At 45.4% G+C, this 15,240-nt stretch overlaps 1 protein-coding gene across 4 annotated transcripts in view; it reads right to left on the minus strand.

Moving 5' to 3' along the window:
* The window catches only part of LOC140128360 (uncharacterized), a 179,872-nt gene that overhangs the window by 10,446 nt on the left and 154,186 nt on the right, over positions 1 to 15,240 (minus strand). For all 4 annotated transcript variants that reach the window (XM_072150007.1, XM_072150009.1, XM_072150008.1 and 1 more), the window contains one exon: positions 1,420 to 1,478. In XM_072150007.1, the coding sequence (XP_072006108.1) occupies positions 1,420 to 1,478 (59 nt within the window). The remainder of the gene's footprint in view (positions 1 to 1,419; positions 1,479 to 15,240) is intronic.

Raw genomic sequence — 15,240 nt, forward strand, 5'->3', positions numbered from 1 at the left:
TGACCTTCTCCCATGCTTCTTCTGGATCATCAGATGGTCAGTGGGGAACTTCAAACAAGCCTGGACATCCCTTTAAGCCCTGCATGATTTTCATGCATGATGGCATTGTGTGTAGGCCCGTTTCTTCCACCGGGTGCCCCAGGTGCCAGCAGGCTCACACTGCCCCAGGTAATGAGTGAATGCAGAGTAGGAGGAGTTACAGGTAATGATTCCAGACTAGGAGGAGCTTCTTAAACAAAAACTAACAGCACTGAGAGAGCCAGAATTCTTGCTCATTGGTAGAGGATCAAATACTTATTTCATACATTAAAATGCTAATGAATTATTTCAAAAGCACATGCAACACCCCTGCCAATGCATAGGCAGGATGGCAGTTGCATACAGCGCCTTCTTAAGGTTAGGAGCTGTCAGAGGGAGTCATGAACCTTCTAGTAAGTTCTAGCACTGGATCATTAGGTAATCAGCAGCTGTAGATCCTGCCTGATCAGGTAATGTTACCAATTGTTGGCTGTATTGTAAACTGGAGTGTGATTGGAGAGGTGCTACCACCTGATCAGGAGCAAAAAACCACTGGGCAGGGAGGGGCAGGTCAGTTCAGTCAGTCAGTGTTTAGAGTTAGAATGAAGAGAGAGAGACTGTGTTCAGTACACCTTCAGTACTGACACAGAACCAAATCCCAGGACCAGAATCAGGATACTCAAATCCAGAGCTGCAGCTTCCACAGTTTGGACATAGCTCTATTCAAATTCTCCTATCCTGCATCTACTACCAGGCTGGTGAGCTATTCCTGAGGATTCCTCTCCATGACTACTCCAGTAATCCGAATCTGCTGGGAGACCATTTAGGCCCATTGCCTACTATTGTTCAATAAAGAACCGTGAGTCACTTTGCACAATGCTGCCTCTGTCTGATCCCTGGATACGGCTGTTACCACCACGGGCTCTCCATCCATTACCCAGGAACTTATCTGGGATGCCCCAGAGAGAGCCAGTACATCAGTCTCTCCCTCCATATTTCTTGCACACACCACCTACTGGTGACCTGCCAGGCTGTAGGACAGCCCTCCGGTCCCCATACCAAGCACCAGCGAGCCTTAGGCCACAATTGCCAGCCACTCCGGTATTCTGGGACCCGGCTGCCTCCAGGCCCCAAGAAAAGGCTAGGCCCCGGTGGGGATGTTGCACACACAATGTGATTTTCTGGGCTATTTTAAGATTTTTTCACAGTTTAAATGAACTACAGTAAAAATAACAGAACTCTCCATTATTTGTAGGTGGAGAAACTTGCAAAATCAACCTGGGATTAAATACATATTCCCCCCTGTGTGTGTGTATAATTGTTCCTCACTTATAGTCCTCACTTCTATAACTGGGAAATACTGTAAATAGTAGAGGAAACCAACTGCAAGGTAAAACTTACTTGTACAGGCCACCACAAGCGATAGGATCCACCAAACAGGCCTCCAAATCCTTTACTTGCTGCAAATAACATCAATAAAGTGCTTATTAGTATTACAAGTTTTTATAGTTAATGCACTAGAACACATCAATTGTCTCTTCTTACCCCTAAATAACTAGATTTTAGATTTTTCAATTGACATTCACAGCCCAAGGCAGTCGTCTTCTTGTAATATAGCATCAGATCTTACATTTTATTGCGCAATTTCAAAATACTGAAATATTTGTTTTCATCTATTTTTTTTTATCCTTAACCCCTTAACGCTCTGCGCCGTAGCTCTACGGCGCAGAGGTATAAGGAGTGTATGAAGAGGGCTCACGGGCTGAGTCCTCTTCATACAGAGGTGGGGGTTTTGTGCAAAATACGCTAATAACCGCAGTCGGTGCGATCGGTTACTATGGTAGCCTCGGGTCTTATTTTGACACGAGGCTACATGGCTTATGCAGGTTCGTTACAATGAGCCAGTGGCTCATTGTAATGAATGTGCTGCAAAAATGCCATATATTGCTATACAGAAGTAATTTATTCTGCTAAGTTTTGTGCTTATTTATGAAAAAAATTAGAAAATGGTGATTTTTCTAAATTCTAAACCAGCTTGTTTTTAGACAGATAGTTCTACCACCCAAATTAGTTACTAATAAACATTTTTCTATATGTCTGTTTTATGTTTTCATAATGTTTAAAATGTCTGGGTAATTTAATTTGATATCACACGGCTTACAAATCCAACATCAGTTTTCCCTTTTTTTTTTTTTTAGTAGGGTATTTTATTTTAATGTTTGTCTGAGATTTTTTTTTTTTGTTTTTAAATAAATTTTTATTAAAATTTTTCAAATTACATTGATAAGGTAAACCTTGGAGTTACATTTACAAATGAGCTCAAGCTCACATAGTCAGTGTTGCATTATATATACCACAAGCGTTGCAATTTACGTGAAAGTCTTTTCCTGAACGTCCACATCTGGAGATGCTTGTGATCTGTAATCCAACGTAAATCCACATATTGTTGAGAAGTGCTTCTTTCATGTTTGCCAGTTCTCTTTTTATGAGGTTGGTATAGTTAATGAGTAGAGATGAGCGAACATACTCGTCCGAGCTTGATGCTCGATCGAGCATTAGCGTACTCGTAACTGCTCGTTGCTCGGACGAATACTTCGCCCGCTCGAGAAAATGGCAGCTCCCGCCGTTTTGCTTTTTGGCGGCCAGAAACAGAGCCAATCACAAGCCAGGAGACTCTGCACTCCACCCAGCATGACGTGGTACCCTTACACGTAGATAGCAGTGGTTGGCTGGCCAGATCAGGTGACCCTGGGATAGACTAGCCGCTGCCCGCGCTGCTCGGATCATTCTCTGTCTGGATGCCGCTAGGGAGAGAGCTGCTGCTGCTCAGGGAAAGCGTTAGGCTGTTCTATTAGCTTACTGTTAGGCAGGAGTGATTCTACAAGAACCCAACAGTCCTTCTTAGGGCTACAATAACGTTATACTTTTTTTTTTTATTTGCTTGTGGCTGGGCTTGCTGGCACTAGTAGTGCAGCTAGTACCATATTGTGAGGAATTAGCAGGGGGACTTGCTATCGTTGTGTTTAGCTCTTAGTGACACACATATCCACCTCAAACACCAAAGTGGGAAAATTTATTAGGGGTTTGATTTCAATTAGGCACAGTCTGCCAGTTTCTTTTTATTTTAGGTTTATTTTTTTAATAACTCAGCGTCATCTCATCTGGCATAGTAGTGTGCTGTAATACTTGGCTAGAAAATAGCCATAGGAGAATCCAAACGTCTTACTTACGCCTACAGTAGCGTTATATATATTTGATTTCTGGTTGATCTGCTGGTGGCTGTACTTGCTGCAGTGCATCTACTAGCAAATTGTGAGCAATTTGTAGTGAGACTTGCGACCACTGTGTTTTGCGCTTAGTGACGCACATATCCATCGCAAAGACCGAAGTGGGAAAATTTATTAGGGGTTTGAGTAGAATTAGGCACAGTCTGCCATTTCCTTTTATATTTTACGTTTATTTTTTTCATAACTCAGCGTCATCTCATCTGGCATAGTAGTGTGCTTTAATACTTGGCTAGAAAATAGCCATAGGAGAATCCAAACGTCTTACTTACGCCTACAGTAGCGTTATATATATTTGATTTCTGGTTGATCTGCTGGTGGCTGTAGTTGCTGCAGTGCATCTACTAGCAAATTGTGAGCAATTTGTAGTGAGACTTGCGACCACTGTGTTTTGCGCTTAGTGACGCACATATCCATCGCAAAGACCGAAGTGGGAAAATTTATTAGGGCCCGGGGTTGTATTTCAATTAGGCACAGTCTGCCATTTCCTTTTATATTTTACGTTTATTTTTTTCATAACTCAGCGTCATCTCATCTGGCATAGTAGTGTGCTTTAATACTTGGCTAGAAAATAGCCATAGGAGAATCCAAACGTCTTACTTACGCCTACAGTAGCGTTATATATATTTGATTTCTGGTTGATCTGCTGGTGGCTGTAGTTGCTGCAGTGCATCTACTAGCAAATTGTGAGCAATTTGTAGTGAGACTTGCGACCACTGTGTTTTGTGCTTAGTGACGCACATATCCATCGCAAAGACCGAAGTGGGAAAATTTATTAGGGCCCGGGGTTGTATTTCAATTAGGCACAGTCTGCCATTTCCTTTTTTATTTTACGTTTATTTTTTTCATTACTCAGCGTCATCTCATCTGGCATAGCAGTGTGCTTTCATACTTGGCTAGAAAATAGCTATAGCAATAGGATAGCATCGTTTGGTTTTAAAAACTAAAAAACACAAAAAAACAAAAAAAAACAAAAAAAAGTTAAAAAAAAAAAAAAAAGTTATAACTCTCATTTTCAAAATGTTTAACCCGAGGGCTAGGGGTAGAGGACGAGGGCGGGGACGTGGGCGTCCAACTACTGCAGGGGTCAGAGGCCGTGGTCCTGGGCGGGGTGAGACACCACCTGCTTATGAGGGAGCAGGGGAACGCCGCAGAGCTACACTCCCTAGGTTCATGTCTGAAGTTACTGGGACTCGTGGTAGAGCACTGTTGAGGCCAGAACAGTGCGAACAGGTGATGTCGTGGATTGCCGACAATGCTTCGAGCAATTTGTCCACCAGTCAGTCTTCCACGCAGTCCACCCATGTCACCGAAATCGGCACTCCTCCAGCTCCTGCACCTCAGCCTCCTCCCCCCCAGTCTGCCCCCTCCCAGCAAAATTTGCCATTTGAACCGGCATACTCTGAGGAACTGTTTTCTGGACCCTTCCCACAGTCACAAACCACTTGTCCGGTTGCTGATGAGCAATTTTCCGATGCCCAGGTTTTCCACCAGTCGCAGTCTGTGGGTGATGATGACCTTGTTGACGTACTGGAAGAAGTGTGTAAAGAGGTGTCCGACGATGAGGAGACACGGTTGTCAGACAGTGGGGAAGTTGTTGTCAGGGCAGGAAGTCCGAGGGGGGAGCAGACTGAGGGATCGGAGGATGATGAGGTGACAGACCCAAGTTGGGTTGAGAGGCCGGGTGAACACAGTGCTTCTGAGACGGAGGAGAGTCCTCGACCAGAACAGGTTGGAAGAGGCAGTGGTGGGGCCAGACGGAGAGGCAGGGCCAGAGCTGGTGCATCAGCGCCAAATGTGTCAACTAGTGAAGCTCCCGTGGCGAGGGCTCCTGCGGCGAGGGCTAGATTTTCAGAAGTCTGGAGGTTCTTTAAGGAAATACCGGATGACCGACGGACTGTGGTGTGCCACATTTGCCAAACCAGGATCAGCAGGGGATCCACCACTAATAGCTTAACTACCACCAGTATGCGCAGGCATATGAATGCTAAACACCCCACTCAGTGGCAACAAGCGCGTTCACCTCCGGCCGTGCACACCACTGCTCCTTCCCCTGTGTCAGCTGATAGTCAGCCCCCTGCCCAGGACCGTGCCACAAAAACCCCATCGTCGCCTCCACGATCCTCCACAGCATCCACCAGCGTTCAGCTCTCCATACCCCAGACGCTGGAGCGGAAACGCAAATATAGTGCAACCCACCCGCACGCCCAAGCCCTTAATGTGCACATCTCCAGATTGCTAAGCCTGGAGATGCTGCCCTATAGGCTACTAGAGACTGAGGCCTTTCGCAGCCTCATGGCGGCAGCCGCCCCTCGGTATTCGGTCCCCAGCCGCCACTACTTTTCCCGATGTGCCGTCCCAGCCCTGCACCAGCACGTGTCAGACAACATAATCCGTGCCCTGACCAACGCCGTTTCTGACAAGGTCCACCTGACCAGGGACACGTGGACGAGTGCTGCCGGGCAGGGCCACTATATATCGCTGACGGCACATTGGGTTAACTTGGTGGAGGCTGGGACCGAGTCTGACCCTGCGGCTGGTCATATACTGCCGACGCCGAGGATTGCGGGGCATACCTCGGTCCAGGTGTTTCAGGCCTACTATGCCTCCTCCTCCTCCCACCCCTCCTCCACCTCCTCCTCCGAACGACCATCCGTGGGCATGGCGCCATCAGTCGGTAGCTCTAGGCACAGCAGCAGTGCCGTCGCTAAGCGACAGCAGGCGGTGCTCAAACTGCTGAGCCTAGGCGATAAAAGGCACACCGCCCAAGAACTATTACAGGGCATCACGGCACAGACTGATCTGTGGCTGGCACCGCTGAACCTGAAGCCAGGCATGGTTGTGTGTGACAACGGCCGTAACCTGGTGGCGGCTCTGCAACTCGGCAGACTGACACATGTGCCATGCCTGGCCCATGTGTTAAATCTGATAGTTCAGCGTTTCCTCAAGACATACCCCAATCTGTCGGATTTGCTCACGAAGGTGCGCTGCATCTGTGCGCATTTAAGGAAGTCCAGCACAGATGCTGCCACTCTCAGGGCAGCACAGCGCCGCCTCCAACTGCCCGCTCACCGACTGTTGTGCGACGTGCCCACGAGGTGGAATTCAACACTGACCATGTTATCCAGAGTTTACCAGCAGCGCCGAGCGATTGTAGACTGCCAGATGTCAACTTCCACCAGAACTGGTAGTCAGGTCAGTCAGCTTCATCAAGTCTACAATGAGGAGTGGACGTGGATGTCTGATATCTGTCAGGTGCTGAGTAACTTTGAGGAGTCAACACAGATGGTCAGTGGCGATGCCGCCATCATCAGCCTCACCATCCCGCTGCTTGGCCTGTTGAAAAACTCTCTGGTCAGCATGAAGTCGGAAGCTTTGCGCTCCTCACAAGAGACGGGGGAAGAAGATTCCCTTGTTGATAGCCAAAGCACCCTTAGGTCTGTTTCTCAGCGCATATCGGAGGAGGTGGAGGTGGAGGTGGAGGAGGATGAGGAGGAAGAGGAGGAGAATGTTGGCGAGACACAAGAGGGGACCATTGTTGAGTCCTTCACTGTTGAGCGTGTATGGGCAGAAGAAGAGGAATTGGAGGTGTTGGAGGAGGAGGAAATGGACAGTCAGGCCAGTGAGGGGAGCGAATTCTTACGCGTTGGTACTCTGGCGCATATGGCAGATTTCATGCTAGGCTGCCTATCCCGTGACCCTCGCGTTCAAAGAATTTATTCCAGCACCGATTACTGGGTGTTCACTCTCCTGGACCCGCGGTACAAGCAAAAACTTTCCACTCTCATCCCTGGAGAGGAAAGGAGTGTGAGAATGCATGAATACCAGCAGGCCCTGGTGCACAAGCTGAAACAGTATTTCCCTTCTGACAGCGCTAGCGGCAGAGAGCGTAGTTCTGCGGGACAAGTAGCGAGGGAGAGTAGGCGAGCAGGCAGCTTGTCCAGCACTGGCAAGGGTACGCTTTACAAGGCTTTTGCCAGCTTTATGTCACCCCAGCAAGACACTGTCACCTGTCCCCAGTCTCGGCAGAGTAGGGCTGATCTTTACAGAAAGATGGTGAGGGAGTACGTAGCTGACCATACCATCGTCCTAAATGATCACACAGCTCCCTACAACTACTGGGTTTCAAAGCTGGACATGTGGCACGAAATGACGCTGTACGCCTTGGAGGTTCTTGCCTGCCCTGCCGCTAGCGTCTTGTCCGAGCGGGTTTTCAGTGCAGCTGGTGGCATCATCACCGATAAGCGTACACGCCTGTCGACTGACAGCGCTGACAGGCTGACGCTTATCAAGATGAATAAAGCATGGTTTTCTCCTAATTTCCAATCTCCACCAGGTGAAGGAAGCTCAACCTGAATAATTTATCCACTCCTCCTCCTCCTCCTCATTTTCCTCCTTCTCCTGCTCTTTGTACAGTAAAGCAGAGGAAACTGGCTATTTTTTGACAGGGCCCACTGGCTCTAGCTATAGTACTTTATGCATTTAATTTTTCTGGAGGGCCACCGACCCGGTCCTCTGTTTTAAACAATTTTTGGGAGTGCCATATACAGGCACTCTATCTATTCAATTTTTCTGGAGCTCCACCTACCTGCTCCTCTGGTTTGAAAAATGTTTTGGACTGCCACATACAGGCACTCAATCTATTCCATTTTTCTGGAGGGCCACCTACCTGCTCCTCTGGTTTAAAAACTTTTTTGGACTGCCACATACAGGCACTCAATCTATTCCATTTTTCTGGAGGGCCACCTACCTGCTCCTCTGGTTTAAAAACTTTTTTGGACTGCCACATACAGGCACTCAATCTATTCCATTTTTCTGGAGGGCCACCTACCTGCTCCTCTGGTTTAAAAACTTTTTTGGACTGCCACATACAGGCACTCAATCTATTCCATTTTTCTGGAGGGCCACCTACCTGCTCCTCTGGTTTAAAAACTTTTTTGGACTGCCACATACAGGCACTCAATCTTTTCCATTTTTCTGGAGGGCCACCTACCTGCTCCTCTGGTTTAAAAACTTTTTTGGACTGCCACATACAGGCACTCAATCTATTCCATTTTTCTGGAGGGCCACCTACCTGCTCTTCTGGTTTAAAAACTTTTTTGGACTGCCACATACAGGCACTCAATCTATTCCATTTTTCTGGAGGGCCACCTACCTGCTCCTCTGGTTTGAAAACTTTTTTGGACTGCCACATACAGGCACTCAATCTATTCAATTTTTCTGGAGGGCCACCTACCTGCTCCTCTGGTTTAAAAACTTTTTTGGACTGCCACATACAGGCACTCAATCTATTCCATTTTTCTGGAGGGCCACCTACCTGCTCCTCTGGTTTAAAAACTTTTTTGGACTGCCACATACAGGCACTCAATCTATTCAATTTTTCTGGAGGGTCACCTACCTGCTCCTCTGGTTTAAAAACTTTTTTGGACTGCCACATACAGGCACTCAATCTATTCCATTTTTCTGGAGGGCCAACTACCTGCTCCTCTGGTTTAAAAACTTTTTTGGACTGCCACATACAGGCACTCAATCTATTCCATTTTTTTGGAGGGCCACCTACCTGCTCCTCTGGTTTAAAAACTTTTTTGGACTGCCACATACAGGCACTCAATCTATTCCATTTTTCTGGAGGGCCACCTACCTGCTCCTCTGGTTTGAAAAATTTTTTGGACTGCCACATACAGGCACTCAATCTATTCCATTTTTCTGGAGGGCCACCTACCTGCTCCTCTGGTTTGAAAACTTTTTTGGACTGCCACATACAGGCACTCAATCTATTCCATTTTTCTGGAGGGCCATTTACCTGCTCCTCTGGTTTGAAAATTTTTTTGGACTGCCACATACAGGCACTCAATCTATTCCATTTTTCTGGAGGGCCACCTACCTGCTCCTCTGGTTTGAAAAATTTTTTGGACTGCCACATACAGGCACTATCCAAATTGAATTGTCTCCATAGCAGCCTCCACACGTTGTCTCCATTGCTACCTCCAAAAGTCGTCCATATAGCTGCCTCCATACATCGTCCCTTTATCAAACGAGGTTTGTCAGGCCGAAATTTGGGTTGTTTTCATGGATTCCACATCAAAGTTGTTAACTTTGTCGCCACCCTGCTGTGTTATCCACAAAATACACTGGCAAACTTTTACCATTTACGGATATTATTTCAGCGCTTCTTGCGCATCTGTTTACATTCCCCTCACCCGCCATATCCCAAACTTATAAGAACGCTACTACACTTGATCTTATACAAAAGGTTCTTAGAAGTGCTGTTTGGGGAGTAGCCTAGAGACAGGGGCTTGGATTGGCGAAAGCTCGCCTGGCAGCGGAGCGCCAGCTCCATGCCAAGAACCAACTAACATAGTTTTAACTGCAGCACCTTTAATCTACTACTAGTTCACTGCCTCCATACATGCCCGCCTTATCAAACGTGCTGTGTCAGGCAGAATTTTGGGTTGTTTTCATGGCTTCCACAACAAACTTGTTAACTTTTTGCCACCCTGCTGTGTAATCCACAAAATATACTGGCAAACTTTTACCATTTACGGATATTATTTCAGCGCTTCTTGCGCAGATGTTTACATTCCCCTCACCCGCCATATCCTAAACTTATAAGAACGCTACTACACTTGATCTTATACAAAAGGTTCTTAGAAGTGCTGTTTGGGGAGTAGCCTAGAGACAGGGGCTTGGATTGGCGAAAGCTCGCCTGGCAGCGGAGCGCCAGCTCCATGCCAAGAACCAACTAACATAGTTTTAACTGCAGCATCTTTAATCTACTACTAGTTCACTGCCTCCATACATGGCCGCCTTATCAAACGTGCTGTGTCAGGCAGAATTTTGGGTTGTTTTGATGGCTTCCACAACAAACTTGTTAACTTTGTCGCCACCCTGCTGTGTAATCCACAAAATATACTGGCAAACTTTTACCATTTACGGATATTATTTCAGCGCTTCTTGCGCATCTGTTTACATTCCCCTCACCCGCCATATCCCAAACTTATAAGAACGCTACTACACTTAACTTGGTGCAGGCTGGGACCGAGTCTGACCCTGGGGCTGGTCATATACTGCCGACGCAGAGGATTGCGGGGCCTACCTCGGTCCAGGTCTCAAAGGCCTACTATACCTCCAAATCCTCCCACCCCTCCTCCACCTCCTCCTCCTCCGAATTACCATCCGTGGGCATGGCGCCATCAGTCGGTAGCTCTAGGCACAGCAGCAGTGCCGTCGCTAAGCGACAGCAGGTGGTGCTCAAACTGCTGAGCCTAGGTGATAAAAGGCACACCACCCAAGAGCTATTGCAGGGCATTCCACATCAAACTTGTTAACTTTGTCGCCACCCTGCTGTGTAAGCCACAAAATATACTGGAAAACTTTTTTCATTTACGGATATTATTTCAGCGCTTCTTGCGCAGATGTTTACATTCCCCTCACCCGCCATATCCCAAACTTATAAGAACGCTACTACACTTGATCTTATCCGAAAGGTTCTTAGAAGTGCTGTTTGGGGAGTAGCCTAGAGACAGGGGCTTGGATTGGCGAAAGCTCGCCTGGCAGCGGAGCGCCAGCTCCATGCCAAGAAACAACTAACATAGTTTTAACTGCAGCACCTTTAATCTACTACTAGTTCACTGCCTCCTTACATGGTCCCCTTATCAAACGAGCTGTGTCAGGCAGAATTTTGGATTGTTTTCATGGCTTCCATGTTAACTTTGTCGCCACCCTGCTGTGTAATCCACAAAATATACTGGCAAACTTTTATCATGTACCGATATTATTTGAGCGCTTCTTGCTCAACTCCTTTGGTTCCTCTCTGCTACCCATTGGTTTGAAGCCTGAGTCCATTTAGGGTATGTCGCCATGCCACTCTCTAGCCTTCCGCTGCTGCCGCTGCCTCTGCATGCCGTCCCCTATAGTGTCAGGGTCAATTATTGGATGTTTTAGATGCTATCTAGCTTCATTCTGTCACTCTGTCATGGCCATGCTGTTGCCCATAATTTTGGCATAATGGTGCATTTAAGCAGCCTCAGAGGCATCCATGCATGCTGCCCCTGCTGTTTCCTGTCCATTTCTGTGGTGTTTCCATCCTTTTCTGAGGTTCCCAGGTGTTTGGCCAAGCTTCCCTGTGCAGAGCCTTGGTCCCCTTGAAAAATGCTCGAGTCTCCCATTGACTTCAATGGGGCTCGTTACTCGAAACGAGCACTCGAGCATCGGGAAAAGTTCGTCTCGAATAACGAGTACCCGAGCATTTTAGTGCTCGCTCATCTCTATTAATGAGATATAGAGGTAAATCAAAGGTAACCTTACAACTTATTAACCATAAGTAACAAAAAAGAATTTAACACCTGTGATAGTGATATGTCAGTTCTTTCTTTTGGTATTAACTCAGTCATTTTTGTTTCCATCTCTTTAAATACTGATTGACTGAAGTTTGTCCCCCTTTTTATGTTGTGTTGAAAGGACTATCGAGCCAACACTTCCAGGAATCTAGATATAGATTATGTTTATTCGTTTGGAGTGAGATAATTCTTTCGTATATGCATGTAGTGTTCATAGTATTGATCACTTCATTGAATGAAGGGGTGTCGGCCTCCTTCCAATGTCTAGTAATTACTAGTTTGGTTGACATCAATAGATGCGCTACTACCGTTCTCAGAGACCTAGGTATTGAATCTAAGTCAATCAGTAAGAGAGCCATATATGGTCTAATGTCTTTATGTTTGCATGCTAGCGTATCTATCGCCCTGGAAGTGGCGTCCCATAGCGGTCTGATTTTGGGACATCCCCATAAAATATGAAGGGTGGTACCTTTTGTACCACATCCCCTCCAGCACATAGACGATGTGGACGGATATATCTGTGCCAACCTTGCTGGAGTGAAATACCATCTCATTACCGTTTTTATTATGGCTTCCTGATATGCAGTGCATCTAAATAGAGAGTAAGTATTGGAGAAAGCTTTATACCAAGATTTTATGTCAAATGTTTTCCCTAGATCTTTTTCCCATTGCATCATTGTTGGTTTTCTTGCTAAGTTCTTGTGTGCCTAGTAGCTTGTAGATGCTAGAGATGCCTTTCTTGTATCCTACTGTGTGTTCTAGCCAGTGGAGGAGAGAAGTGTTCATAGCAGGTTCATTGTGTCAGGATTTAATAAAGAAATCCCTAATTCTTAAGTATGAGTAAATTTCCTGTGAAGGTATATTATATTTCTCTTTAACCCCTTAAGGACGCAGCCATTTTTTAGCTTAAGGCTCAGCCCGATTTTTTGGATTCTGACCTGCGTCGCTTTATATGGTTATAACTTTTGAACTCTGTTACTTATCAAAACGATTCTGAGATTGTTTTTTCCCCACATGTTGTACTTCATTTTAGTGGTAAATTTTGGCTGATAAGTTTTGCGTTTATTTACAAAAAAAAAGAAAATATGATACATTTTTTGAAAAATTTGCCATTTTCGAAATTCGAAATCATTGCGTTTTCAGGCAGATAGATTTACCACCTAAATAAGTCGCTGAATAACATTTCCCATTTGTCTACTTTACATTTTCATAATTTCTGAAATGTCTGGATAATTTATTTTGATGTCACGCGGCTTACAAATAGAATATCACTTTTCCGGATGTTCAGAATTGACTATTTTGGGGATAAATAAAGTTTTGAATGAAATTTTACATATTTAGCATCAAAACCCCCCCTATATAACCAACGCATGTTCAAATCTGCACCCCTCAAGCTATCAGAAACAGCTTTTACGAAGATTGTTAACCCCTTGAGATCTTCATAGTAATTGAATCAAAATGGAGGTGAAATTTAGAATGGTCATATTGGTCCCTTATACGTTCATTTAGCCCTAAAATTTACACATTTCCAAAATATAAAAAGAGAAAACCCACCATACAATTTGTTCTGCAATTTCTCCTGAGTACAGAGACCCCCCACATGTGGCTGTGACTTGTTTTATGGGCGCACAGCAAGGTGCAGAAGGGAAGGAGGGCGCTGCAGCTGCCAGGATTTTAGTTTCCTCATTGGCCCCTTTTGAAGGCTATGTTGCGGGACATGTTGTACTTTGCACCAGTATCATGTCTGAGTACATATGGTTTTTTGATCGCATTTTATAGCATTTTTTGTGGGATTGAAAAGGTAAAAATCATAATTTTTGGAGGGTTTATAACAGTTTTTTTTTTACGGCGTTTATCGTGGGGTTTCAATAATGATTTACTTTTATTCTACGGGTTGTTACGGACGCGGTGATACTATATATGTGGGGTTTGTGTTATGATTTAGACTTTTTTTTGAGTTATATGTCTCTTTATATGTTTTGGGGGTTTGGGGCATTTTTAGTGATTTATGACTTTATTTTTTTATTGAATAACATTTTTTTTTTTACTTTTTCACTTTTATGCCATGGGACATGAACAAGCAATCCTCTGATTGCTTCTTCATGATAATATTCTGCAATACTGATGTATTGCAGAGTATTATCAGTGTCAGCCTATACACTTGCATAGGCTGGCACTGTGCCAGTAAGATGACGTCACAGACGCCATCTTACCGGCAATTCTTGCAAGTAACTCTGGGGTCCAGATCGGACCCCAGAGTTGCTATAGCAACGATCGTGGGGGAAAGATCCCCCAGATGCATGTTAGATGCCGCGGTCGCACTGACCGCGGCATTTAACGGGTTAAGCACCCGCGATCGGAGACAACTCCGATCGCGGGTGTTACACTGGGGTGCCGGCTATTAGTTACAGCCGGCACCCCGTGTTTCCCGATGCCGGTTCGGCTCTGATCCAGAGCCGAGCCGGCATAAGCGCCGTGGCGGAAATATCCGCCACTGAGCGCTAAGTCACTGCGCTCCGTGGCGGATATATCCGCCACGGAGCGTGAAGGGGTTAAGGGAGGAGAAGGTCATTATTTGTCTATTAAGTAGTATGTCTTGCATGACCTTGATGTTGTTATTATGCCAGTTTTCTAAGTTCAAGTCTCCAAACTGACATTCAAAAAAGTCAATAGGTACATTCTCAAACTTAAGATTAGATTTGTTATGATTTGTTTGGGTTAGTACTAGAGTTGAGCGAGCACTAAAATGCTCGGGTGCTCGTTATTCGATACGAGCTTTTCCCGATGCTCGAGTGCTCGTATCGAATAACGAACCCCATTAAAGTCAATGGGAGACCCGAGCATTTTTTTCGTAAAAGAGAACATTAAAAGAGCAGTGCATAATAAAATATCCCAGATGTTTCCTGATGTTTTACTTGTAAGAACACATTGAAATAACACTATTCTTCACTTTGCAGGTGTTCGCGCGTCTCTCTCGCTAAGTTAGGAGATGTTCGGAACATCTGGAATGTGAAGAATAGTGTTCTTTCAATGTGTTCTGCACTTAAATGCTACTGTATTCACAGTTTTTAATGTTTTAATTCTATTCTTCACTTTGCAGATGTGCGCGCGTGTCTTCCGATAATGTCGGAGATGTGCGCGCACATCAGCAATGTGAAGAATAGTGTTATTTAAATGTGTTCTGCCCTTAAATGTTCGTGTTTTCACTGTTTAATGTTTTAATTCTATTCTTCACATTGCAGCTGTGCGCGCGTGTCTCCCGATAGGTTCGGAGATACGCGCGCACAGCTGCAAAGTGAAGAATAGTGTTATATCAATGTGTTCTTACAAGGAAAACATCAGTAAACATCTGGGTTATTTTATTATGTAATAAAAATACTGTTCTTCACTTAATTTAATGCTCGATCTCGAGCCGGGGAGATGCTCGTCCGAGTAACGAGCCGGTCCGAGTATGCTAATACTCGACCGAGCAGTATACTCGCTCATCTCTAGTTAGTACCTGTCTCCATGCCCAGTCTGATATTGCTATAGCTGAAAATGATGAAGGAGGAGGGGACACTTGCCAGGTCGCTGCTATCATTCTATTTTTTAGGGACTTA

Source organism: Engystomops pustulosus, chromosome 4 (assembly GCF_040894005.1).
Source record: "Engystomops pustulosus chromosome 4, aEngPut4.maternal, whole genome shotgun sequence".
Lineage (NCBI taxonomy): Eukaryota > Metazoa > Chordata > Amphibia > Anura > Leptodactylidae > Engystomops > Engystomops pustulosus.